General features: G+C 47.1%; 2 protein-coding genes across 4 annotated transcripts; one reads left to right on the plus strand and one right to left on the minus strand.

Moving 5' to 3' along the window:
* LOC111836582 (RNA polymerase II elongation factor ELL-like) lies at positions 1–16,528 on the minus strand. Of its 2 annotated transcripts, none has more exons than XM_023797982.2 (11): positions 16,337–16,527; positions 9,376–9,420; positions 7,640–7,922; positions 6,583–6,848; positions 6,174–6,298; positions 5,138–5,228; positions 4,453–5,038; positions 3,969–4,035; positions 3,193–3,364; positions 2,850–2,894; positions 1–2,543 (listed from the first exon to the last, which is right to left on the minus strand). In XM_023797982.2, the coding sequence occupies exons 1-11, from the start codon at positions 16,469–16,471 to the stop codon at positions 2,427–2,429; spliced, it is 1,932 nt and encodes a 643-aa protein (XP_023653750.1). In that variant the 5' UTR covers positions 16,472–16,527; the 3' UTR covers positions 1–2,426. The 2 variants fall into 2 exon arrangements, with proteins under 2 accessions (XP_023653750.1, XP_023653751.1); XM_023797983.2 differs by having other exon boundaries at positions 2,440–2,543; positions 3,297–3,364; positions 16,337–16,528.
* Positions 13,952–27,894, plus strand: LOC111836587 (ankyrin repeat domain-containing protein 34B). 2 transcript variants are annotated; one of them, XM_023797989.2, is made up of 4 exons: positions 13,952–13,974; positions 15,689–15,776; positions 23,490–23,759; positions 24,849–27,894. In XM_023797989.2, the coding sequence occupies exon 4, from the start codon at positions 25,053–25,055 to the stop codon at positions 26,340–26,342; it is 1,290 nt and encodes a 429-aa protein (XP_023653757.1). In that variant the 5' UTR covers positions 13,952–13,974; positions 15,689–15,776; positions 23,490–23,759; positions 24,849–25,052; the 3' UTR covers positions 26,343–27,894. The 2 variants fall into 2 exon arrangements, with proteins under 2 accessions (XP_023653757.1, XP_023653758.1); XM_023797990.2 differs by having other exon boundaries at positions 24,852–27,894.
* Positions 27,895–27,924: the final 30 nt, after the last annotated feature.

Genomic DNA, 27,924 nt, shown 5'->3' on the forward strand with positions numbered 1-27,924 from the left:
TTCATTTCATATTTTATTTTCCGTATTCATGTTTTACAGACCATTTTTGGTGGCTGAAAAAGGGAATATGCACAGAAGAAGAATGAATAAATAATTTAATTGCAAACTCCCATTCCCTATGAAAAGTAACAATTTCCTTGGCACATGCGAGGACAGAGTCTGGAGGAGAAGAAAACACATTCCAGCAAAACAATGACATCTCTATCAAAACCATTGACTGAAGTGTTTAAATCCCCCATCCTCTGACCTGTAAAGAGATGGGACAGAGAAGCCATCCCATAAGTCTAGGCTGTCTGATAATGGTGGATGAACATACAGAACACATCTTTAGAGTCCATTGAGGGAAAATAAAAACTGGACTACCAGTAACAGAGGGTTACGCCAACTTTAGTGTGGCAATATGTTTGTTTTTCTAGATGGAATTTAAAAAGTACAAATGGCATTGTGCATCTGATTTTACACTATCCAGGTACTCTTCACAAGGTATAGGTTTAAACATACCTCCTCCTGTCATAACTGCAAGGCAGTATACACTCAGTACTATATTAGAAAATTGTAAAGAATGCAAAAAGGTGACCCAACTGACTTTTAAGTTCTCTTGAAATGGGAAATTTCCAAGTGTCTCGGGGTGATCTAGAAAAGTCAATTTCTAAAAGTTTCTAATCTTTTGCTCGCACAGCATTTATTTGCAGACCACTGCACTGTGTAGGGCTGACAAGGCCGTACATTTTAAACCTGTGCAGAATAATCACTCAACTAAGGATTGTAGTAATAAAAAAAAAAATAATGAAATGACATCTAAGGCCATCAATCACAGGTACAATCTGATCAGAAACCATTATGGGGGAAAAAAACAGACCCCACCCCCCTGTCATAGCACACAATCCCGCCAGGCAGCTGGGTGGACGGGCAGGTTGGAGGAATTTGCTGCAGGTCAAAAAGCTGTGCCCTCCAGTCACTGACATCCTCCCCGAACATCACTACAAGGGGTGGGGGGGGGGGCGTTATTTGCAATTACAGCAGATAGACATTAAGGGGAGCAATACTTTAATTTGTCATTCAGTTTCAGGCTTCCCTCAGGTAGTCATACCCCCACCATACCTGGGCATATACCACCAATGAAAGGAGGCGGGGGGGGGGCCGCTTGTGCAATAAGCAGACACAGTCTGAGAGTTCAGCACAGCTGGTTGCTAGTTCCGAAGTCCGTCAGAGTGAAAAACATTGAAAATCCATTTTCAACCGAATAAAGATAATCAAGACGAAGGCAAGGTCAGCAATGGCACCACAATTAACACTGTGTACATTTCCTTAACAACAAGGCTGTTTCTAGTGTTTACGCTCCCAGTGCCGTTAAATGCAGCTGAGACAAAAAGAACACAAAAGAACAAAAAAGGACACAAGATGGCCACACACAAGTTGCACGTGTACTGTGGCGACACTGTTTGACTCCAGACGCTTTGGTGTGGGTTCCAAAGAGGCAATAAAAGAACAGACAGTCCAGAAAAAAACCCTAACATCAACATTTAATATGGAATCACAGCAGGGAACACAAACAGTCGACCCAAACAGATGGGCAATCCTTCTGCCTGACCACTGCACCTTTCCTGGACCTGTCAAAGTGTCCCTTCAAAAACCTGCACTCATACAGAGTGTACCAGCTCGGACACTCTCATAGGAATGTTGTTTTATGAAGACTGGAGGTGCCATTCTCTTGGGCTTAGCCTGAGCGTAATCAGATTCCAAGGGCATCAGGCGATGGTTACAAACCCCAGTGGACCAAGACACCTATGCATGCCTGATTAGCAGTCTTCTCTGTGAAAGTCAGGTTATTTGTAAGGGAAAATGTCCCATAAAAACAAGAACTACGACAACGACAACAACAATTATTAGAACAATAATCATCATTATTATGATATCACAATTGCACCGTATGGGCAATTATTGAAATGCCAAGGCTTAAAAAAAAAAAAAAAAAACACACTGGCTGATGAAATAAGATTAAAGACATATTATATATGTTATATATCTTTCCCCACCCCGATACTGCAGACTGTATCATTACCATGACATATAATCTCTATGAAACCTCCTCCCCCCCTCAGAAAAAAATGAATAAATTAAAAAAGTGTAATACATAACAGTATAAGAATATGGTACAAATGTTCTTCCTCCCTTGCATTGAGAACGGGTTGGGCAGGAGAACACGATTCATCCCCGTGAAAAATGAAGGTACCCGAAAAGGGCTGTGGAATCATCCAGCACAAAATAAATACATTAAAGGACTTAGTTGCCCTTCTCAGGATTCCGCTCCAATGAAAGGATTCAATCGTGACCCCCTTGACCATCCCAAGAGGCACCACTCAGCAGACCATCCCCAGGGTAGGCAGGGCCTGGTTTCCAGGGGAAAATGGCTGGCTTGCTCCGCCCTAGTAGCAGCCCTGGAGCCGCTGCTGGTCATACTCCGCGATGAGCTTCTTGATGTATGCCAGCTTACTGTGCAGGTACTCACAGCGGTTCTTCTCCTCGGCGTAGTTCGGGTTTGTCTGCAGGGAAGTTGAAAACAGGGCTCAGTGCTCAGACACAGGACTAGGAAGCAGTAATAGAAAAAAATGATTCTTTGTGAACCATTTGCTGTATTTTTTGTCCCCACTAGGTGGTGCTCTTGGTTTGCTTCGGGGCATGCTTTGTGCCCTTTTTCATTCAGAGCGCTCCATCGATTGGGGTGAAAAAAAAAAACACAGCAAATAATTCATGAAGTGTCACTATGTCCATCACTACCAGGAAGGTCTGGTCTACGAGAAGCTAAAACTGGAACCAGAACCACAAAAAAGACCACTGGAAAAACTGACCTTTTTAATTTTCCGATACTCCTGCAGTATCTGGTTATGGATTGTCTGTGAACGGAAGAACAGGACAAAGAGTTTACTTTCCCCGGGCTGCTTGATCACCAGGCAGATGTTATCAATTCAGATGATCATAACCGCTCAAATGCACGCATCCTAATTTGCAGCAATCAGCTCTTGTGTGGAGATAACTAGAACAGGAAGTCGCATTTCTGTGGTCATGCGGCAAAGCGCAGCATCTCGCATGCAGAGGTGTTGCCGGGAGTGTTATGCCCCTTTAGCAGCAGCTGGCAGCGGCGCTGCAGGGTCGCGGTGCCCAAATCGGCGCATTGGGCCACAGCGAAGGTACCTTGTACTTGTCAGTGCCAGGCTGAAGCTGCCGGAGCTGTGAGTCGAGCACGGTGAACTGCCGAGTGACGGTCTCAATGCGCGCGTGCAGGTCCCGGTATTCACTGTACTCCACATTGAAGTCGTTCTTATAGGTCTGCCGCTGCTCATGCGAGCATATGGCAGTATACTTCCTACAAAGGCCGAGCGGGAAGGAGAAGGGGAGGCGGAGGTGGGAAAACAGTCGAGAAAGAGAGAGGGAGTCTGGTCAGCGTCGACCCATTCTGGGGGCTACTGTGCGCGCTGGTGTCGTCATTGTACCGACGCAAGGAAAGGAAGGCAGGTGAACTCGTACCAGGTAACACAATCACCTGACTGCCTCCCTAATCAGAGTGGCCTTTTTCGCTCCCCCACCACCCCCCCCAGGAACAAGGGGAAGGGGTGTCTTCGATAGAGATCAGCAGCCCCGCTTCTGCACAACTGCAGACTTTATCCCGTACACACGTCCGCAACGGCTCGACTACCGCTGCGGCTAACAGAACTCGGTCATTCGCGGGTGGTTCACTGCATAGGAAGTGGCTGCTTTGGGAATCAAACGAGCACGCCCAAACACTGAGCTAACAGATGTGCTAAATAAATAAATAAAGGAACAGTAAACAGATCCTGTCAGTGCACAGCCTCGCTAGAGGCATGAGGGAGACTGGAGCATTTCTGATGGGTTAGCATTTACATCCATCTGAGCAACCACACAGCCCTCAAGGAGCACATGTAGGGTGAAGGCGGTGAGGATGTTCTTACAGTAAGTAGTCGGCCTTTTCCGGCGTAGACGGCAGGGCACTGGCGCTATGGCATGTTCCATTTCGACCTGAATGACAGCAAGGTCACACGGATCAACACACAGCCAGCAGGGCCACCATGCCCGGAAATATTTGCATTTACATTTAAAACCCCCTGATCCCTCCTTGTAAACAGGTACCCTGGTCACATGCATTTCAAATGGCCTCACGAATGCAAGTGGGAATAAGATGAATAAAATATTGCAGGGCAGCAATTTGACCCTCTGCGTTAAATGCTGGCTTTTCCACTGACAATTCCGCACTGACCACTAGAGGTCAGCATTGCACGACAGCAAATTCTGATACTGGGCCGGGGCTCTCAAAAAAAGTAAAAGATTTAGCCACATTTGATTTACGACAAACTAAAACCAGCAGGCTTTGCAAGCAAACAATCCCTACATGTTTGTAAATAGGAAAATAGGCACTAGGGGGCACTATGGCATTACCTGTACCGCCGTGCGACATGCTGCCTGTCAGGCCGTCAGTGGAAGGCGTGAGGTCACAGCCGCTCCGTGACTCCGCCCCCTGCACCGCTACACCTTTCTTCTCCTTTTCCCTGTCCTTGCTTTTCTCCTTGCCTTTGTTTTTTTTTGACTTCTTCTTAGACTTGGTGTGCAGGGCGGCAGGGGCGGGGGGAGGCTCTGGGGGGGCTCCGGCAAGTCCGGGTTGGCCGGGGGGGAGAGGGGCGGAGACTCGGACGGGTAGCGGCTCAGAGGCGGGGCCAGAGCCGAAGATGGGCTGACCGAGCCGGTCCACTGCTCCGGCGCCCCGCCCCTCACGATCCCGCCGACTGCGGCCAGAGTCATTGCTGACATCGCATAGGGGATCACAGGGGCGTGTCGACTCCGGCGGGGGGGGGCACAGGCCAGGCAACCGACCCCCGCCGCCTGGCACTGCACCTGCTTCTTGCCCACTGCTCAGCTTGTCACCCAAAGACGGAGCCATCCTCCCCGCCAGATGTGATATCCTGGGCTTCTTATTGGCTAGAGGGTCAATGAAGTCCGTTATTCCCGATCTCTTCTGAGGCGGCGACTATTGAAAACAAATAATAATAAATTAAATTATTAAAAGACAATAGCTCAGGGGACAACAACAAGAGGACAGACAAAGCCAAAATGCGACTCCGCTCACTTGGGAAAGAGCCGTGTTGGCCACACCCTTGGGGGGGTTGGACAGATCCTCACCGGGGGCTGGGGCTGCATTCTGGGACTGGCAGAGTTTCCTAGGGGGTGGGCGGGCACACAAAACAAGAGGCAGATTCAAAATACGGGACTGTACCAGAGAAGACATGGGCTGCAGGGATGGAGAGAGGGACGGAGGGAGGGACGGAGAGAGGGACGGAGAGAGGGACGGAGAGAGGGACGGAGGGAGGGACGGACGGAGGGACGGACGGAGAGAGGGACGGAGGGAGGGACGGACGGAGAGAGGGACGGAGGGAGGGACGGACGGAGAGAGGGAGGGACGGAGAGAGGGAGGGACGGAGGGGTGGAGGGAGGGGCGGAGCTTCTCCATATCAGCATGTTTGCGGTGCCGAATGCGGCCGCAGCAGCCCGGCAGCTGGCAGCCATGTGCTGAGGCTGCGACATTCGGCTAACTTTCAAAAACAAGGCAGGGCTGCTTTGTCACGTACAGCGGAGCCACCCCCCCCGCTTTATAACACAAAGGCTATACTTCTGGGAATCGCCGCAGCTTTAACACATTTGACCTTGTCCAAGTCTAATCTATGCAGCTGGTACCTGGTTAAGACTGTTTACAAGCTAAGTGAAAACACACGGCTGCAGGAATCTCAATGCAGTGCCTGGATAATGCAGTGCCTGGATAATGCAGTGCCTGGATAATGCAGTGCCTGGATAATGCAGTGCCTGGCCCAAAATACATGCATGATCTCTACTCCATGCAAACAAAAGAAACACCTGACATTCTCTCACACTCATTCACTCTCACAGATTAGGTATCTATATTTTTGGGAAGACTCTCCATTAATTTCTATGAGCATAAACCTAATCCCAACAATGACGACCTTAACCCCAACCCAGCCCTGACCTTAACCATAAGTAACCAAAACAAAATACAAGACTTATGGCATTTTTAGTTTATTTTTTTTTTATTGCAGCTGGAGATTTTTCATTAAATGTCACACAGACAGAGACACACTTTCTGTACACACCGAACAAGAATCCTCTTGAGGAGCTGCTGGTCCCCTTCAGAGTAGCCAGGCCAGTCCTTCTGGACCTCCTTGAAGAGACAGTCCTTCAGGGTGAATGAGTTGTCCCTGCTGTTCAGATCAGCCACCTGGACACACAGACACACCAAAATAAGGCCTGATAAGGAACTTGCAAAACTGTTACAAAGAACTACAGAGCACCGCTGAAACTTCTGCTTCTGATGATTGAAATCGCACAACTTGCACACTCAGCATACCCTTTACATAATTATGCAAAAAAAAAAACTGGTTTCAGAGCCTAAGTATGAGTAATGAAAACTAAATCCAGCCAAAAGATCCATCTTATTATAATGGATAACTCGGTATTCCCCATAGGGGGCGCTGTCAGGTGGGTGAGGGCGTGAGCGGGGACCTGCTGCAGGAGGCTGTCCAGGGAGGGCCTGTCCTGGGCAGAGAGGCCGTCCTTCTGCAGGCGCAGGACCAGCTCCGGTCTGCTGTAGGGCTTGAGGGCCAGCAGATGAGTGAGGCGCTCTCGTAGGGGCCTCCCCTGCACGCCCGCCACCACACCGCCGTTCTTCTTCATGGCGCTGGAGATGATGACCGGCCGGTTCACCTGCCTGCAGGGGGCGACGTCGGACGGGTTGGGTGCCGGAGGCTTCCGGATGTGCACCTTCTTCCCTGTGGATCATATAGGAGGCGTCAAACTTGGTGACTGATGCGGATGCGGCGGGAGGGGGGCAGGCCGGGGACGTTGCTCTGGAGGAGCAGATTCTGCCAGGAATGAATGATTAAGACTGACGTGCAGTTCCCAGGGCGCAAGCTGGTCAGGCTGGTTTCAGTTAATCCATTTTTATTCCCCAGTCTATTGAGCCCAAACGATTATCTCTAATGAAAGATAATAGCAGGGCTAACCAACCTGGGAAAAGGGCAATGCCAGCCTGGGTCATCAGGCGACATCATCATCAGACCACCTTAAACAAAATGGCTACCTTAAATAATCAATTGAAAGGAGAAGCCCCACCATCTGCATTTATCAGGGGTAGATTGATATATAGGGCTGTTCTAGGTTATAGGCTTAGGGCCCCGGTAACAATAAGGGCCCCACCCTGCCCTGGAGAAAATGCAACAGTTAATTAAATCGGCAACACCTGAGTGTCCATGCTGACGTCCGTCAAGGGCCCCCAGATAGACGAACGCTCCCCTGTCGATCATGAGGAATCCCCCACTCGAGGGACTAGAGTGTGGGGCCACATCAGAGGGAGACTGAATTCTGGCCAATGACCAGAGACCGAATTGTGGGTGATCGACAGAGCGAAAATGGCAGGAAATTCCAGAAGACCTACTAATACCCACGAAACTTTATTATGAGACAGAACAACTATAAGCAAGTATGGGCGTATCGTGGTTTTATGAGGAGGCGTTTTGTGGTTTGATTTGCCAGAGTTGGTGGGCGGGGCTATAAGCCTCACCTGGGTACCGCCCGCCGGGCTTGATGACGATGGCGCCGCGGCTGCGCGTCTCCTCCTCAGCCTGCGTCATGCTCTGCCGCGCCTTCTCGTACGAGTCGTCGGAGGCGCACACGGTGATCTTGTCGTGGATCGTGCCGACGCCGTCCAGCCGGAAGTGGCCCGGGCTGCCATGCTGCCGGATGCAGTCAAAGCTGCCCTGGGGATTGTCCTTGCCCACGTTGGACAGGTAGAAGGTGAAGACCTGCTGGTTGCCGGGGCTTTCCGGCCGTGGCACGCAGATCTTCTGCAGAAACGCAGGGGGTAGCAGGGGAATCCCTTCATTTCTACATCATTAAAGTTCATGGAATAAGTTTCAGGATTTCCCCAAGCTGGCTTCTAAGGCGGGGGCGGGTGGGTGGGTGGGAGGAGGCTGCCTAAATGTCTTAAAGCTAAACACAGTCTTGCATTTTCAATCTGACAGCAAATCAAAGGCAGTTCCTCAAAGTGGCGCCCCGGAATGCTGCCACGTTTGTGGGATGTCAGTTAACCTCCGAGCCTGACGGATTCGCGTTTACACGCATCTATTATGCGGCAGGAGGCTGAAAGTAAGATGAGATGACCTCGGCACAACCTGTGCGATTGACGTGCGCCGTAAAACTCTGCGGGGGCGGAGTAAAGACTGTATACTTCAGTGCAGAATGCACACCGCAGGTGGCTGTGTACCCTACACTGCAGTCATGTTTCTGGGCAGATCCACGTCAGGCTACGGTGAAGTGTACGCCGGCTGCCTATGATGTATATTTCTGTGTAGAATCTACATCAGCTTTAAACACTTTAACCTGGCATATCCCTGAGGTGTGCAACATGGGAGAAAATCAGCACAATTTCCGGCTTATTATAGGTAACATTGTAATCACTCCCTCAAAATTCCGGTGATTCTATGGTGGAATAGATCAAATGTTCTTCATTCCTAAACAGCTGTCATATGGAAGGAAACTGGGACGCTAAATACGGCAGGGATGTGAGAGCGAAGAGCCGGAGACGGATTGGCAGGCCACGTGGGCGGCAGAGAGAGACGGCCCACCAGACCAAGCAATAACATCACAGTCATCGATCATCTCGGCAGATTCTGGCATCTACATGAATGCAGATGTAAGGCTCAATGAACCGTCATGGCGGCTAGGGCTGCCACGGTGAAGGGACTTCCCTCACGGTGATTTTGAGTGGCTCAACAGCAAGATAGGCTGTATATTCCACCATATTTTTGTTTCCAAATTGCTTCATTTATTCCTGCTTTTAGCTCAATATAAATAAGCTTTTTTGTTAGGCTGTTATGTATATTGTTGCTTTTTAAACGTTTTTAAATGCCATTAAAAGATAGATCTCTAATATTGAAACATGGACACCAGTCGAAAGGTGCACTTCTCATTTGTTTACATCACTATCTGAAAGCAAGTAAGGGTCCCTGTCACTGAAAGTTTGTAAGCAGGATATTAACAATAAAACAGCTGGTGTATGTGGAAAGCGAGATGGTCAGGGGTCACCCTGGGTCCAGCGCTACCTCACAGACCCGAGGAATGTGGAAAGATCTTTGGCCGGACGCGATGATGTGGGGGTGGCGCTCTGCGCTGGCGAGTTTTTTTTTGACCGACCTCAGACAAGGAATGTTTGTGGCAAACCGAGAGGGGGAGCATTTGGGCCGCTGTCACTGAATCTAACGTCACGTTACAGAAACTGTAAAGGAGACTCCCACTTACCCCCTGGCTTCCGGCGAAGCGGATAGAGGGATGTGCAGACAGGTTCTGCAACACAGGAAAAAGTACAAAAGCATCAGTGGACAGAAAAGCACGACACAAACAAGTTAGACGGACCCACACGGTGCTCAGATGTGGTATGTAAAAATAAGAACAGGTTACTGCTCCACCCCCGGAAAAAGAGATTTATATCATACATAAATCATTACTGATAACAGGAGTCAAGTCCCCTGTCCACCAGTGTGGTTCGCTCAGCTCTGCAGTGACCTCTCTATCTTTTAGCAATCGCAGACCTGTCCTCACTGGCCTGTTACGTAACAATGACGAGACAGAAGCAGGATATGTGGAGAGTCACGTAAGCGAGGGACAGGACTGTGGCAGAGCACACGCACGCACACACACACACGCGCGCACGCACACCTTCTGACGCTGTGCCTCTGCATTTCCCTCGAGCCCCACTAATCTGACCACTGCCACTGCTTGCAAACCACAGGGACAACATACCACCCTTCTCCTTATCTCCCCCCCCCAGTTACGGCAGCAATGCCCCAAGCATGAGGTGAAGGGCTCAGCAACAAAGGCAGCGAACGGCCCTCAACGGCCGCCTGTCCAGCCAGGCAACGCTCTGCGCCCATGCAACTCTGTCAATATTAAAACAGGTCTGACTCAGATAAGCCTGTCTGGAGGTGCAGTCGATGCTGAACTTTGCATCCCGGCAGACCTGCACCCCCCCACTGCCAGACCCCAAAAACACCAACATGCTTTAAAGGAAGGTGACCCCTGTGGGGTCAGAAAGGGGTTCAGATGAACCCCTGCGATCAGCATTACTTAATAAAATAAACACACTCAGTGCCAGCGGCGTCCAGACGCAGCCCGGTGGTGCCGCATCGCGGCCGCGCCGCAGCGTCAAGCAGGCTGCACATTAAGTGGAAGCCCCAGCAGCTTCTGCACACGGTGCCGTTTGTCTTGTGGAAATAGCAGGCAGACAGTAACACCGACACACACAAAGGCGCAGGCGGCCGCATGCCCACGCCCTTCGAAATGAGACATTTTCCATATATAAAAACCGCTCATCTCCACTACTAGCGTGGGGCTCCCAGACTTCCTGGCTCTGGGATCCGTCTGCTCGTCCTCCTCCGGATCCCACCGATGGCCCCGCTCACTGCTGACCCATCAGAATTCCTGCCACGTGGGGGTGGGGCACAGCACTTAAAGAACTAAATTTGGAACCTGAAGTTAGTTGACCCCCCCCCCACCCCCTACAGGCTCTGCTGTTGTACCCTCAAGTGACTTACAGCCAGCTTATCGTGTAACAGCAGGTAACTTGTATGGGGTTGATAGATGTGACACCTTATTGCTTAGCAGGCATGTCATAGCTGTGAGCTGCTGTGAGCTACTGTGAGCTGCTGTGAGCTACTGTGAGCTCCCAGGAGACGCCCGCCTCCGAGCGGGACTGCCGGGGAGGCACCGCCACCAGATAATCACCTAAAATATACAGGCACTCTTTGTTAATTCAGACTATTCAAAAAACACTCCGCCACACATCCTGTCAGGCGCCACCATTTGCCAGCTGTAAAGGATTAGCATCCGTAGCCTTGGATACCCAGAGCATTTTCACCTGAAGCAAGGGGGGGGAGGGGCTAGTAGCCGTCTCCAGCACCTCTCGAGGGAGAAGGTCAAACTGATAAAAACGGCATGAACATTAAAAAAAACTTCCATGTCGACTTGTAATGTCGCTGTTAAGTTCAATGTGAAACATTACAGTCAGGGGAGCAGTTTATGATGGAAATTTCCATCCATCCATCCATCCACCCATTTATCTTGATCAGGGTTACGAGGGGGGGCGTTGCTTATCCCAGGCAACATACGGCACAAGGCTGAGGTACACCAGGACACATAATCGGATGCCAGTCCAAATCAGGCCACGGAAATGAGCTTTTGGAATCCAGAACATGCTGTTATTTTGGTATTTCTGCCCACTGCCAAACAGGGAGACCATTTCAAGCTGCCTGCACCAAACATCAAAGCCATAGCCCTACAAAAGCGCACCTCCGAAACGCAGCCCCCGCTTCCCGGCAGCACAGTGTGATGTGGTCAGAACCATGACTTCCCGGCTTTCTTGGTGAGTGATCACAGAGCGGTTGACTGACAGGGGGTCATTTCTTGGGACCGCCACACCTCAGTTTTAACAAATCGACACCAGGGTAAAAATGAGCACAGGGGAAAAAAAAAAAAAAAAAAAAAAAAAAAACAGCTGTATCCTCCAAAAATAAAAATTTAAATTGTGGTGCCACTCGGCAAAGATCCACGCGCACACCAAGTGTCAAGCGTGTGATGTCCTACACTCACCAACTTCCCCAAAAAGCCAGCACGCCTCCCACATCCTGCCGAGAGCCCAGGAATAGCTGACTCGTGACTTATCCCGCTGACACTGAATTAAGCGCTGGCAGACTGGGGGGCACCTCACCCGAACACTTCCCCTCCACGGGAGGTAGGAGTTGTGCAGTTCAACGCTGAGACTATGCAGAGATCCTCAGATGCACCTTCCACATTTGCATTACATGTATACACACATTTATATATGTGACCTAAACCAACAAAGAGCTTCCATCCAGCTGACTGGAGAAACTGATGTCAAACATTCTGTTCAATGATGAGCAGAAGACAGAGACACCTGACAGGAGAGGAATAAATTCAAAGCTTCCCACTTCGATTTAAAGTGTCAGTAACGCGAAGACGGGAAATGTAATATAGCAGACTTATGGATCCAGGTCGGGATCTAATGCACTACTGATGACACATTCTCCCACAGGAAGTTGCCTGTCTCTCGTCAGACTAATGACAACATGATGGGAAATCGCTACTTTCCACTGTAAAGGGGTCAGTGAGTCATTGCTGATACAATGAACCGCGTCATGCCTCCCCACTTTGCAGTTCGGCTTGTGAAAGCATATTCCTATCACCTTCTCACAATATGGCAGCGACCGATTCTGGGCACACTGGATTTTAAAGTAGCCAAACAGCATCATTCTTCTGGGCCTTGAGCAGTGGGATCACGCAACATCATTCATGACATTATAAGCGTAAGAGAGTATTCCCACCCCTCCCCCCCCGATGGTCCACATTTTTGCTCCCTCCCAGCACGCCTGCATCAGGTATTCAGTGTTATTGCTTGATTGTCCAGTTCTGGGCAGCTGAAAATGTGGACTGTCTGAGGATCCCTGAGCACTGGGTTGATAAACACTGGCATAAGGGAATGAATTGTCTTTCTATGATATTGCTAATAATTAGCATTACAGTAATCTCCATTCCAGCTGAGTGTTCAATGTTCAAAACTCTCTCTCCCAAACACCTGGTGCATGTCTCAAATGTTTTGGTTCAAGATGCTAAGGAGATAAGTTACAGTGCCTGTTGTCCTTAACTTAAAAGGTCCGGTAAGAATGCCCCCCCCCCCCCCCCAAGAGGATTGTGTTGACCCCCATGGGAGGGGGGAAGACTTTTTTTTTTTCCTAGGACCTCAAACCCACCAGAGTGCATCAGGTTTAAGGGTGACATACGAGTTAACGATGCGGTAAAGGCACATCATAGTGACCAAACCTGTTGTTCAACACTTGGTGCCCCGTTCACCTTTGGAATTCACTGAGAAGCATGTCCACCTTCCAGAAATCCCCATAAACATACCCTGGAACTCCTCTTTAGAAGTCCAGGTTAAGATCCAAAGTTAGTGCAGTGTGGCTCAGCGGGTTCCAACTCTGTGCCTGTAATCAGAAGTCTGCTGGTTCCAAACCCATGTTTAGCAAAGTGATTGCATGCTTGGGCCCTTCAGCAAGGCCCACAGCCACAGTTCCCCCAGGGACGGGACGACCCTGCATTTTCAACTCTACAGCACTTTGCACAAAAGCATCTTCTAAATAAATAAATAAACGTAACCCGGTAAAAATATCTAAGACACAATATAACCTATCCAGTACTGGAGTCACCTGCAGTATCACAACACAGACTCTGGAAAGTCACTTTTTGTGATTAACGTTGCCAATCTTACATGCTCAGAACACACCACAAACCCTGGTTAGCTGTAATCACAGAGCACATCTACCTAAAAATGGCACTTTTTTTTTCCCCAAGGGGCCAGAAACATGATACAGTCCATCGTCCTGGAGACACAGTCAGCAGTGTTGTGATAAAATGGGATGGATGGAGAAAGCCACCTGCAAGACCTGCCACTCAGCCGCAAATAAGACCCCGGCGGGGGGGGGGGCAAAATGCAACAGGAGGAGCGAGAAACACCAGCCCCTGGGCAATGAAATGGAGAAAAGAGGGTGTCGGTGCAGTGAGACGAAACGCTCGCCAAGCGCAAACGACGAGTGAAATTGAGTGGTGGGGTTGACAGTTACTACACCTGGGCTCAAAAAAAAAAAGAACTTCCATTCGCAGTTGTGAGCTTTTTCGATTTCAGTGGTGACGCCGGAGGTCTGACACATGAGAAGCTCCCCCACGTAGAAGATGTCTCCCTGGACTGTTCTGCTGTTGGCACACGCACGCTGGGACCATATTATGGACTTCGGCTGCTGCCACATAAGGAGTCCAGCACATGCCGAACAGGTCGCTCTCACTTTGTAGGCCTTGGTATTCAGCATCTCGCTGGCCAGAGTAATAAGGCACTTTGTCTAAAGCTTACCGTCCCCTAAACATCAATGGGACCTCAGCTGGTTGCCCATTTAAGTGGGGACTGATCATTAGCTACATTGACTAGGCTTGAGGTAACAGGCCCCGCCCCTCTTGCTAAGTCAGAATAGTAATGAGAGGACTTTCAACTGAAAAAACAGTTGCAAATCATAGCACGTTGAAAGCCAGCTGTGCTGAGGTGTTGAGAGAGTGTCAAATGTGTCATTTTACCTAGCACTAAACTGAGCGAACCAACACTATTTTATTCACCTTTGCACGTTTTTCCTCAAAAGCATAAATTCAGTGCCAGAGCGGCACAGCTTGCGTGCATCTGCAAGCACAACAGCTCACAGCAGTCAGGGAGAAAAGACATTCATCCGTCCACCACCACAACTTCTATGTAATCTTGCATTAATTTTCTAGAGAAATACTTGCCCCACACACTACTTCCTGCCAATCCGAACCATTTCAAGCGAGTCTTTTCTGGAAGCCTGACCATAATATTTACCGAGCCGCAAATTGCACAAGGTCAGGTTACAGATACTGAAAGATTTCCAGACAGACAAATACACCTGTGCCTCTTTGAGATTATTTTTTTTTTTTTGCTTTTTAGACAGACATATATCTAAGTTGGAGTTTAGGGCTAGCTCAATTGGCATTCCTCAGAAGATGTGCCCCGTTAAATGGGGAAGTTGTGACAGAAACAGACACTGCACAGAGCATCAGTGAAAACTGACCACAACCAAGACCCTGCAAGAGAAGGGTGGCTAAAATTAACTAACACATCACTGTTACCTTTCTGCAAAGACCACCGGGGGGCAACAGAGAATTGTTTGGAAACAAATGGGATTCACACAGTCAGTTAGGTGGACACTAAGAACACAGACGATCTGTCCAACGACAAACAAACCGTAGCAGAATCAGACAGCTAAAGCACTTACGATCTTCACGAATCCACCACACGTATAATCTACCAGTCCACCCAACAATCCAAGTCAGAAATATGTCACTGGTAAGGTCACTTAGGCTAAAGAGATGACATCAAGAAAGACTTCCGGAACTTTATGTTGTGAATGTCTGCATAACAAATGGTGCAGGTCGGTTAAACAGAGGATTCTTATCTAATAATTTTGTAGCTGTTAGTCTTGCACAGTCATGCTTTCCACCAAGGAAACCTTTAGAGCCGAGACAGGTTGTGTTTGCCACATCCAGTTTCAGAATAAACCCGGGTTAACACCGTGATCATACATAATTCAAAGTTAGCACCAACTAAGACTATGTAGTCATCCTGAAAAAGACAACCCTAAATTTATGGAAAATATAAGACCCTGTTAATGGATTTATAAGGCACGAAATTAAAACGGAACAGGATGTACAGTGATCCACGCAACTTCAAATATAACGAAGAATTTACACGTGATACTAAGGCTGAGCGCAAACTCGTTTTATTTTATAGACTAGCCTCCTGTCTATTACAAACATGAATAACCAACAGCTAAGCAGTGTTTAACACACAAAGATGGTATCAGGTGTTTCCTATGTTCGGCTACATTTCTACAGAAAAGATCAATCAACAATATGTTTATTTTGGGATTCCTACTTGTTGCTGGCCAGTCCTACTCAAAAAACAAAAAGTAACTTTTTTTTCCAGGCACCACAAATGGGAAAAGGACAGCACCTCCCGTTACCTTTTCTCGGTTTCTACAGAGAACGAACGTCTTATGTAATTATTCAGACAAGTAAGTTCAACTCTCCTGAATATTAATTAGTAAATATTTATGTGGCTGGGCGATAAAATGCCGAGGTCCCCGGCTTCACCCAAAACCACCGTTACTGCCATGTGAACAAAAAAAGTAAACGGCGGTTTGGGGTTACATTTACGTAGCTTAGCCCGTTAAAAGGGGTCAGGTTAGGAAATCAAGACAGAAAGAAATACGATATTTTCCATATTTGTTATTTAAATTAGGTGTTTGGTTTTTAAGTTGTCGGGTCTTACGTTACAAAAATCGCTGTTTGAACTGACCTCAGATAGAATTATTCACACAACTCATCTTATTGCATCTCTCTTTAGGTGATCTTCTCGTCTTCCGTATGGGGAAGCGATTGATCATACACCAGCATTTCAATCAATGGCCATGCCAGCACTCAGCCAGCACTACACACCGATGAGCGTTAACTAGTCACAACACATATAACACAGCCGCACACCTCGTTAACTAGCGATCATAACCGCAGTAGTCCAGCAGTGGCCACAAGCTGACACGTCCAAAAAGGCGCCAGGTCGATTTTTCTAACTTACCCGTCTGTTCTGATAGTTTTCAAAAGCTCTCAGCGCGCTGTCAGTCAGTTTAACGTGGAAGACAGACACGCTGCTTCCATCGCTTACTCTCGCACAGGACAGCCCGTAACGCCGTTCCTCCTCCAGCGCCGCCATCTTGCCACCATTTCCACCACAACAGCCGTGAAGGCAGCTAAAGCCCCGTCCAGCTCCTCATGAATATTAATGAGGCGTGAGGGGCGCCGTGGGCGGGGTTTCCCGCTTTCAGACGAGCACGTCTGCTCCGACGTCACTGCGCGTTCACATAATGAGTACGTGACTCGTGATGGTGTTGTAGTTTTTCAGGGTCTATTTAGGTCCGTTAGTAAAACCGAAATTTGTGATGGTCGAAAATCCCAATGAACCTTTTGGTCAGCGAAACATCTTTTATTTGTTTTTTTAATTCCTGCAACCGTTAATTATTCACCACCATCCCAATAACAAATACCGTGGTAGTGCCATTACCGATGAATGTTCTCCGTCAATATGGGGACACCTTTGGAAATTTGTTTTGGTATTGAGGAAGCATGTGCGTAGAAAGATAACGAGAAGAAAAAAAATGCGTCAAAATTACGTCAGTTATGTGATCAAATGGACCCGCCACGAGTGTCCAGTTTGTATTGACACTGTAGTCTAGTTATATGCCTTAAATGGAAAGACAGCGTAAGAAGCTGATGTAAATATTAAATAGTGATCGTGTAAGTAAGAGTGAGTTTCTTGACCGAATCACTATAACCAAAAAGCAAATGAACAAACAATAACGGGACCTTCAGCACTAGATAAGCATTCGCCTATTCAGTAAAATTATGAGAAATCCCAATACGGTTGCAAATTCTTCTAAACAGCATATTTTCCTCCGTGTAACTTCTCTCTTCAGTTAAATATGGCTCGTTCTTTTCCTTAGAACGAAACTGATCAGAATACAGGGTTTTTTTTGCATTCCAAAAACTCCACCGGAGTCGACGCCAAATTGAAGTTCCAAAACGATTCTGAAATAGGCTAAGATATCAAGTGTTAGGTCAGCGAACTGACAGTGCAGTCCCAGTTACACGTGTTCCTCTATCTCAGTTTCATTAAAATAAACTGCCGGCACTGTTTCCGCTGGAAAGTACCCAAGGAACGAGAAAAACGCATGTGCAAGTAACAGACACGGCTTGCGCAAACGTGACACAGCGACAGCAAAAAATAAACAAGGTAAAGGGCAATACAAATACGATTTTTATTAATGTATACGAATCATGAAAAACAACAGAAATATGTAAGAAAAAAAAGTTCCTTCTAGAATTTGCTAGTCTGGATTCTTATAAATTATGAAAAATTAAACTATTTGACTCAACAGTTGCAATGCTACACTAGACTGACTTACTAATCAAGCTATATTCTGCTTGTATCCCATAAACAGAAACAGTCCTACTCTTTGCCTGTTACATCAGTTTCTGAGCATGACCTGAATGGATTCCATATTTACTTTATATGCAACCTCTGATAAAGTTTTGTGGCATGAGAGCATTTTGCAACAAGAGGAAGTCAGAAACCCACTTCCGATGGTGCAACAGCTGTATGAAGTTTTTCATCATATTAACATTAACAAATAACATTCCTCTTTGCATTAAGAGAGGTTTAGGAATATTCCGCACGTAATGAGAAACTGGAAGAGTCTAACAAAGCAAGCTGTTCACAATAAACCAAGTGTCTGGAACATCGGCATTTTTTTAAAGTCGAGGTCATGGATGTTACAGCTTTATCAACAACCAATTAAGTCTGCATAGTCTGAGTATCAGCCCCAAACATAAAATACTGCAACTTTTCATTTGAATCCTCACATTCTTCCTCCCCTGAATGTTATTCCTGGTGACAGTTCTGCTTTTGAGTTTTCAATAATCTATTTCCTTTAACGTGTATGATATGTCTGAGCCATCAACCCTGAATTAAATTTAAATTCCTGGCATGCCTCTAACTGCATGCACCACAAACATTTGTGAATTACATTTGACGTCGTGAATTGCAGCTGAACCAATGAAAACCATTAGAAGACTTAATCAGTGTAATGATAGGCTGGTGTACAGGTCTGTTGGCCATTGACATCACACAGCTTTCTATGCCATGAAACAAAGTATTTATGAAACCAAGGGCAAATACTTCTGACTTATACAGGAAGTGAAAATAAGAGGCTGTTGTTTTTGGTACCCACTCAGAGTTGTACAACGGAATCAGTTGCACCCTGTCTTACCTGCAGAGAGACAGTATGGCAGTATTACTGTGAAAGTATACAGTGTAGATCTACACACACACATCTAAGCTCACAGCCAAAAAACTCTGAGCACCATTTACAGAAGAACAAATCAGAAATGTTCTTTCACTTCTACTGGTTAATCAACTTCAATTAAATTATTTTTAAATAACTTCCTAAAACTGGGTCATGCATTGATTAGCACTGTCGCCTCACACCTCTGGGACCAGGGTTCGATTGTCTGCCATGGCTCCATGTGTGTGGAGCTTGCATGTTCTCCCCGTGTCATCGTGGGGTTTCCTCTGGGGACTCCAGCATCCCCCCACGGTCTAAAAACATGCTGAGGTTAACTGGAGTTGCCAAATTGCCCATAGCTGTGAATAATGAGTGGCCCCTGCAGTGTGTTGGCTCCCCACCCTGGGTTATTTCCTGCCTTGTGCCTGTAGTTTCTGGGATTGGCTCCAGACCCCACAACTCTGCACAAGATAAGCAGGTATAGAAAATGGATGGATGGAAGTTAATAAATCTGCCATGTCATATTATCATGTAAAATGCAACAAGATTTCTAGTCGACAGAATATCCACATTTTTGATATCCAAGTGATTTTTCCTATAAATTTCCTGTAAGTCAATGTTGAGGTATTAATATGGAGTGTAATCAGGAAAAAATGACACCATAACAGAACACAACGTTTTCTGAAATAACTATAGTTATGCTTCAAAAGTAACACATCGGTATCTTTTAAATAATAAATGAAAGGGCTGAAATGTTTTGTGTGAAATGTGTCCAGGTCTCTCCTCTTTGGCCAGTTACTGTTCTGCTTTTTTGGTCTAAGACTGACGCTGAAAGCTGACCCACCACCGCAGTCCTGGTTGGTCTCAGCTGGTGATATCTGCGGACAGGGTCACCTCTCTAAGGGCGACAGCCTTGAACTAAGCAGTCATATCCAGTTGGCAAACAAGAAATGTGTCACAAGATGGACACAAATGTTCATTTCCAACTAGAGGTGATACAGCGGTGAAGGAATTAGAGTTATTTTTATGGGTTTTGCTTATTAAGCTTTTAAATGAACTATGAATGAAGGTTCTGCAGAACACTGGATCATTAGAACCCAGGCTAACGGCACAGGAGGGCGTTCGTCTATTTCAGCGGTGTGGGTCCCATCGGGCCTTGTGCTGGGTCGTGCTGACAGGGATTTGCATTTGACACCTCCAGACAAAATCTGGACAAAGTTGGCTGCTCAGGAACAGCATAATTTAACACACAGATGAAAATGAAGAATACGTTTGGACAACTCACCTAAGAAGTACGTCCACTTTGCTACAAACGAAAATCTACACGAGGCCATTCTAATCCGGCGTACGAGCTGATTTGCACCAGTACCTAAGAGAGCCGCAGGCTTCGCTCTCAGGAAAATCTTTGCCAAGAAATAGCACAGGAAGCCGCAAACTCGTTTGCAAGCCCGGTAAAGAGCGCTCTCAACTGAACTTTATCCAAAATCTGGATCAAAATGCAACTCAGCTTATACTTTAATCCAACTTTGGAGTGTGAATTGAAAAACCTGGTGGCTGCATACGTGCCATGAGATCCAGCAGCTTTTGATGACATTCATTTTGGGACACAGCCTTTTATTCCGCAGGGCCTGGAGAGTCACCCAACATTTGCCCCGTGGCAAGACTCCACTTCATTCCCAAGTCTTCAGGCTTTTCAAGCATTAGAGGATGACCCTGGTATCCAGTTTCCAAGGACCCCCCCCACCCCCACCCACCCAGCATTGCTTACATGGTCAGTCACACACGCTATAGTGAACACAGTGTGCAGACAGCACCAATGAGAACGGTATGTTGCTGCGCACGGTCACTTTGCGCACGCCGCAGTGAATGCCAAGTGCACAGGGCAGGAATGTGAACATTATGTAAGCAGGTTTTGTTTTGCCTGTGCCCAGTGTGTCTGACCTCTCACAAACAGACAGTGCTTCCTCAGAGCTTGTAAAAAAATAAAACATAAATGTGGTTTGCCTCCCTTGCTCCCCCTGGTGGCCATATGGCAGAATCCCGATACAGGCCCCGCACTCATACAGACTCACATGCATCCAAATGTGCGCAATCCATCTAATCTACCTGGCACAGAAGATCATCAACCATATTTACTTATCATATAATGGCGCCTGTATCAATGCTTAGCGCTCTCATTTAGCTAATCAAAAACCAAATAAGGATATGATTAAGTGTACTTGATTAAAAGTGGCTTTGGCTTACAGAAGTATTTGAGCAAAGTATGGGCAGGAGCCCCCCCCTCCTCTGTGACTACAGTGCCTTCATTCTGGGCTCCATTTCTTCAGCTCTCCTCAGAAACCTAATATCTTCCTCTTTGGCAGTGCACGGCCTCAGAGACTCGCATGCAAGCACCCTCAGAAGTACAGTATATGCAAATAGGTCCACACTCTGTCCCTCTCTCTCTCCCACACACACACACAGACACACACACACACACACAAAGCTGTGAGAAGCACCTCCACTTCCACACCTTGACTTCAAAGCCGGATTCCTGGATTCCATGACATAGATCTGTACTTCTTCTCTACAAGAGCAGATGTTCTCTCTGGAACAAAGTAACAGTCCTCACAGATCTGTGGTCCCTGGCAGCTGTAGTTCCTGCATGAGCCTGGTGAATAGGCAAGCCTGAAGGGTAGTACACCTATCACCTGATTTGTTACACATTACTAGTGGGACAATTACATCAATGAATAAATTAATGAATCAATCAGTTAATTATGATTAACTCACATGCAAGTCTAGTAAGGAAAATCGAATACAGCTACATTCTAGAACCTTCTGGAGCTTCAAAAAGCCACTATTCTGGCCAGGGTTCCATAGGCATAAACAGGATCTTTGGAGACCGGGGACTTTTCCACAAACCTCCATCAGAGGTCAGATCCAAGGCCTGGTCATGAAACAAGCGTCAACAACGAAGGTCCGCATCCTCATTTCCTACAAAAGTATCCAGTCTTAATGCCACCCCAACACCCTGCAGCAACAGAACATCAATGCCAATGCATTTTAAGCTTCCTCACTGATCAAACTGGACCGGTTGAACCGCTCCGGGCCTCTCTGCTGAGCCCCATCACAGTGTACTGCAACATGGAACAAGGAAGTATCATGTCACTAAAATGGTTTTATTCACATGAATTGGTTTCCCACCTGTATGACATCACTGCCTCAACACCGACTACCCAGCATGTGAAACCACACTGCAGTCTGTCCTGGGGATTATGCTGTCTCCCTAACACTCCATCAAAACCTTAACCCATCAACATCATCCATGCGACTGTACAGTGCTACCTGGATCTCACAGTATTTTGGAAATTTATTCTAGTCTGTAGTTATGTATGAGGTTGACTGCCAGTTACAAATACACATTGGGGTATTGTGTCTGTCTGCCTTAAATTTTTGCAATTTTTTTTAATTAGGGTATCGCTATTTTAAGAATTAAAAAAAATCTATACAGACGCTCCTATACTTACGAACGGTGGTTCGTACCTTGAAATGTTTGTAAGTCGTCATTGAACATCATTTTAAAGGTATACGCGAGTACAAAGAACTATAGGATGCTGGGAGTACGCACGCTATGCTGCTGCGCGGTGGGAGTAGCGGCCAGAAGTCGTACTAGGCGGAATTGGCACGCAGAAAAAAAATTGATGTTGCGGACAGGAAATGGGAGCCCAACGAACACAATTTGGACTTACTGTCCTCTTCGTTCGTATGTTGAAAGTTCGTAAGTAGAGGAGCGTCTGTACATGCAAGGAAGCTTGTGGGAGGGCAGAATGAGAAATGATTGATTCAGAGAGATAACCAATCAGATTGTAGAGGAGGTGGGTCCAGTCGCCTAGAGGATGTGGGGCCAAGACATCTGATTTGTTGGATCCACCTCCTCTACAATCTGATTGGTTATCTCTCTGAACCAATCCTTTTTTGTTATGCCCTCAGAACATTTTTGTATAAGTGAATCTCCCATGAGTTGTAAGTTTGTGCTGAAATTGCAGGAATCTCATGAGGACTATTTTTTAGAAAACCAGAGGATCATGCCTCTGATTAATAATTATAAATTTCCCCCATTAGTGAAGCTTTCTGTCATGTGGTTTCCTCATAAATGTTTCTAAATTCTCTTTTACATAATTCATGTTTAACTCATACTTCCAAACTCATATCGTCTATTAGATACAGAACATATTTATTGTTCCCTGACATATAATTTCCATGTCCTTTATCTTTGTTCTAGTTACCTACAACATCCGGGAGATTATATTTAATAATGCACAATACATGGTTTCATGTTTTATATGCTAAATCAGCTTTAGAGGTTCTCTGTTTGCTGAAGCTGATATTAAGAGTAGCTTTTCTAGCTTGGTTAAGGATAAAAGCACGCACACAAACAGTATATGAAACAGTATATTTAAATATGAAATTAAGCTTTATTTAGTTTTTATTGTCGGCTAATTGAGATAGATGTTTGTCATACAGGCAGGGAAAATATAAAAAAAAAGTCTCAAGATGAGAAAAAAGCCTTAAGCCTTAATACGAAAACTATGATTATGAAACATGAAGCACTTAATGGACTGAGAGAAGCGGTGATGCTTTTCCACACCTTGTGCTCCTCGCTCACCAGATCCCTGTTGGGCTTCAATCTGCTGAGCACATTGACGCTGGTAATGAAATGCTCTTCCCTGCCTGCACACTAACAGGCTCCTAACTGACTGACTTTGCTGTTTCTGTGTTATGCGCAGATTAATAACATCATCATCATCCTTCTCTCTCTCCCTCCTGCATTGTGTCTCACTTGCTCTCACTCACACACCATCGCTCTCTCTCTCTCTCTCTCCCCCTCTCCTTATCCTGCACACATAGCAGGTTACAGCTGGATGTGGAGGGTTGCCTGGCAAAGTCCTTAAAAACTCTGCTCCGGCTCTCCTCCCAAAGGGACAGTGATTTCGATGGCATCACTAATGTCATGTTTTCCGAGGATGCAAGGCTCAAGATAACGTCTGGATACAGAAGTGCTTCAGGAGAGCCACACACTGAAGGATCCAGATCGCCGATCACAGTCTTTCGCTTTATATTGAGGCTATTGCAGGCTTCCTCAGAAAACTGTTGGAGGCGGACAACACCTTTCGCTTGGTAAGTGCCTTCAATTTTGACAAAGTACAATGAGAGGGACAGAAATTTCAACAGTAACAGAGAGAAAACAATATTATTCTGTCCCTTTGCAACAGAGGTTTAACTGCTCATGAAACTCCTAGCAAGAATGTTACTTCAAAATATATAATACAAACAAAAGGTAAAGTCTGCAATAAATTTGGAAGAAACGTCCAGCATACAAACACGGGGACTTCTCTCAAGTCCTATATGAATTACTTTAGAAATACATCAAAACAAATATGGAGAGATGATGTTAAAGTGGACAGTTAACTTACCTTAGAAGGGCTGAGTTTATAATGTGGTGTTATAATCGTTCTTTGGAATATTAATTTGACCTAAAAAGAAAGGTTTATTGAAGGATTCACTGTGAGTTTAACAGTAGTAGGTCACGGATCACATCCAGTACTATGTGACGGTTTGTGATGCATCTAATGGTCACCTGTGCTAGAAGCAGGTACACCTCCCTAAAGTAACTGTGGTCTTACATCTTTGCGATCCTGTGAACTGCTTATGACAGTTCATTGCAACAATAGATGAGTAACAGGTTGGCTGTTACACTACTACCTCCCATGCAGAGGCATGTGAAGTTACACCAGTATGACCATGGTAGTTATCTGGTATTAGCCCGTAATTCTTGTACTTATTGCTATTATGGAGCCAAGATGAGGGGGTAGTTTAAAGCATCGATTGAATCTGTCGGCTGGCTGTGCTGCTCCCTTTCATCACAGATGGCAGTCCCACGCAGATAACCCTATTTCAAAGCCACACCACTATCAAACAGTCCTTCAGCCTTTGTATCCACCTTCTCCCGCCCCCATAGCCTCCCTGCGCTGCCGTCCTTGACATTTCGGACTCAAAACCATTGAAACGTACCTCCGTCCACACTCACGAGAAACTTCTGTTGGACGGAAAACGTCGTATAATTGTGCGTTGGTCGTGAGACATTCATAATCCTTTGCGATGCCCAAAACAGACTAAACAAAGCATTCCAACTCTCTCGTCTCCAATGCATTTTTAACTACAGTACACTGTCTCTGTCACCCTGATGTTTTCCCCCCTTTGTACTAGGAGACTTCTGCTGTAGGCATCAGAGGAGGCTTTGAGGCTTCACGGACCCCAAACAACAGCTGGGTGAAGGACCTGATGACACTGTTGAGAACTTGAAGCCCTAGAGGTGACCTTCTGCAGTTCAGTCCAATTCATCCTTGATGCTGCGTGTAAAAATCCAACAAGACGGCTCGATATAACCGATGTCAGCAGGAACCGCAAAGAATGGGAGATCCCCGGGACTACTTGGGGGATGACAGCCCGTTGATCACGGCCGCGTACCTGGGGAAGCTGCGGCTGGTACGGATGTTGGTAGATGGGGGGGCCCAGGTGAACGAGCGCAACCAGAGAGGCGAAACCCCCCTTCTGGCAGCCTGTAAGGCCAAGCTAAGGGGGGAGCAAACCAGCAGCCCCAGTCTGCGGCTCCTCCAGTATCTGCTGGATAACCGGGCCGACCCAAACAGCCAGGACAAGGCTGGGCGCACGGCCCTCATGTACGCATGCATGGGCCGGGCAGGACCAGAGGTGGCCACGGTGCTGGTTCAAGCAGGGGCCGACCCTAGTATGGAGGATTACACAGGGGCCTCATCGCTGGTCTACGCCATCAACGCCCGAGACCAGGCCACGCTCCAGGTTCTGCTGGACGCTTGTCGGGAGGGCGGGCGTGACATCATCATCATCGCCACAGAGCTGAGTGCCGGGGGACGCCCCATTACCCGCCGCTACCTGAACGTGTTGCCCTCGCCGGACACGTCACCAGTGTCCTGCATGTCCCCGTCCGAGATCGAGCTCAAGACCGGCTCCCCAGGCTCAGAGGCTGAGGCCGGAGGGACGGTCTTTGACTTCAGAGCCACGGGGAGCGGGGAGGAAGACGTCCGCCGGCTACGCTCGGAGCCCTGTCTCGCCATCCACAACCTGGCACACCTGCGTAGCTCCTACACAGAAGGCAACCGGCGGCAGGAAGTGACAGACGAAGAGGACGAGACAGAGGCCAGGCACTTCCTGTCGCCTGAGCCGCCTACTTATGCAGGAGGCCGGAGATGGTCCCTCCACGCCCTGGGTGGCCAAGCTTGGGAGACTTGTGAGGCTGCTAAAGGCAGGCCGAGCCTGGGGAGGCCGCCACGCAGGGGACCTCCAGAGAAGCTCTCCCTCCCCAGCAATGCCCCATTCCTGGGCAGGAGGAACACACTGCCAGCCCTGCAGGACCAGCATCTGCTCCAGCTGCCCTCCTTGACCGTTCCCCGTCACACCTCTGACTCCCAGCTACGAGCTCCTTCACCGGGCTCCCCAGGGTCCTCTGAGTCCGGCGTGATGCGGAAGTTTCCAGAGCCTCCAGCACACAAGTCTCCAGCGAGGATTGGCTTCCTGCCTCCGATCCCTGCAAGTGCCACTCAACCCCTGGCAGCCCACGGTCCCCCAGAAGCGACTCCCCGCGGTGGCCAGCAAGGCAGGAGGTCACGGCGCCACTCCATACAGCTGGAGCGAGACGATTCACAGGACGTCCTTACACTCTGACGGTCTGAAAGGAACTTAGGAGATTGAGGTCCTTGCAAGTGAGCCTGAGAGGGATGCAGAAATAAGGTCAACATCGATTTAGGCAGATGGAGAGGACCTAATAGCCACAAAGAACAGCAATGAGGGTGACTTGGTGCATCCAGGAGGACAGGAAGTTGATAGGAACCACTCTTGGAAAAATAGGCTAAAACCTATTAGAACCTTTATTTTGAGAGGAGACAGATGATGTCATCCTGAAGTTAGCAAATGCCACCAATGGCCAGCTGGATGGTAGCACCTGCAGCCACTGGCTCACTGTACCCAAAGTATCAGCTCATGGTTTGACTTACATAAATATGTTCTGAGGGCAGACAGAAAAATTCTGAGAGATAACCAATCAGATTGTAGAGGAAGTGGGGCCAAGACATCTGATTAGTTGGTCCTACTTCCTCTGGTTGCTTGGACCCACCTCCTCTACAATCTGATTGGTTCAGAGAGAGAACCAATCATTTTTGTAGTTAAACTCCCACAAGCCAAGCATCAGGGGGTTGGGGATCCAGCCAAGATGTCTTACAGTATTGGTTTGGTTCCTTATGTTAGTTAATGGAAACAATGTTTACACACAACCAATTTAAAGCCGCAGAGTAGTGAACTCGTATCAGAGGAGAATTTATTCCCAGGAAAAGCCAGATGAAATGTGGTTTCATAAGTGCTGAAAACAAAACAGAGCTGTATGGTAATAGAAGCCGTTGTTTTTATTTGACTTTAAATATGTATCTACATTGAAGGGACACTGGCAAGGGGAAAAAAATACATTTATCAGATGCAAATTCTTTTTTCCCATGTTTGTCAATAAGCAACTTTTTCAGTCTAAAGAAAAAAATTTACAATAAGGAAACATACAAAGAACTTTATTAACTACACAAGACACTCATGTCCTTAAGAAAAGGATCTGTTCTACCCTACCATGAAATACAAAGCAAACCCCGAAGACCGACTGCTTCATACCCAATACTGCCGTCTCTTCAGAAAGGTCAACGATGGGCCAGGAAAAGTGCCCCCCCATCCCTTCAGAAACACCTCCTAATGTTACAGTATTATACATCACGATAAAAATACAGAAATGGCCAACATAGTCATTATTGTATGTATAGCGCAAGTCAGTGAGACTCGAATCTATACAAGAGTATTTCTGGGGGAAACAGCACGCCCCCCCCCCCCCTTCTCACACGCTAGTATTACACTAAAACGAGGTTGTTTTTTTTCCCTTTTTTACATTTTGTTTTAAATAGATTTAAAAAAAATCCTTCATATTAAAAGACAGCAATGTGTGGTCCCTGGTTGCTTCAGACTACGTTTGCGTGATGCAGTGGGTGGGCAGTGACACGAGCAGTCGAAGGAAGAGCGGACGGCTGTGTGGAGACTGGCGTCCCCCCGACGCCGACCACAGGCCCCCACCGTCTCCTCACGCTTTGGTGTGATGGCTCCGGCTTCGCCAGCTCAAACTCATGGCTGTTTTTTCCCCCCTTTACTGTAAATTCATCAACTCCTTTAGATTCAAATTTCAGCCACCTCTTGACTTTAAAAAAATAAAAATAAAAAA

This window comes from Paramormyrops kingsleyae, chromosome 21 (genome assembly GCF_048594095.1).
Source record: "Paramormyrops kingsleyae isolate MSU_618 chromosome 21, PKINGS_0.4, whole genome shotgun sequence".
Classification (NCBI taxonomy): Eukaryota; Metazoa; Chordata; class Actinopteri; order Osteoglossiformes; family Mormyridae; genus Paramormyrops; species Paramormyrops kingsleyae.

Bases quoted from the DNA above. Each gene is read 5' to 3' on its own strand.
- LOC111836582 (XM_023797982.2), bottom strand. From the start codon at position 16,471: ATGGCGGCGCTGGAGGAGGAACGGCGTTACGGGCTGTCCTGTGCGAGA. The intron at 5,039-5,137 runs GTGAGCGGAGTC...TGTTTTCAATAG, and splicing joins CCAACACGGCTCTTTCCCAA to TCGCCGCCTCAGAAGAGATC. The intron at 2,895-3,192 runs GTACCTTCGCTG...TTCCGTTCACAG, and splicing joins CTGGCACTGACAAGTACAAG to ACAATCCATAACCAGATACT.
- LOC111836587 (XM_023797989.2), top strand. From the start codon at position 25,053: ATGGGAGATCCCCGGGACTACTTGGGGGATGACAGCCCGTTGATCACG.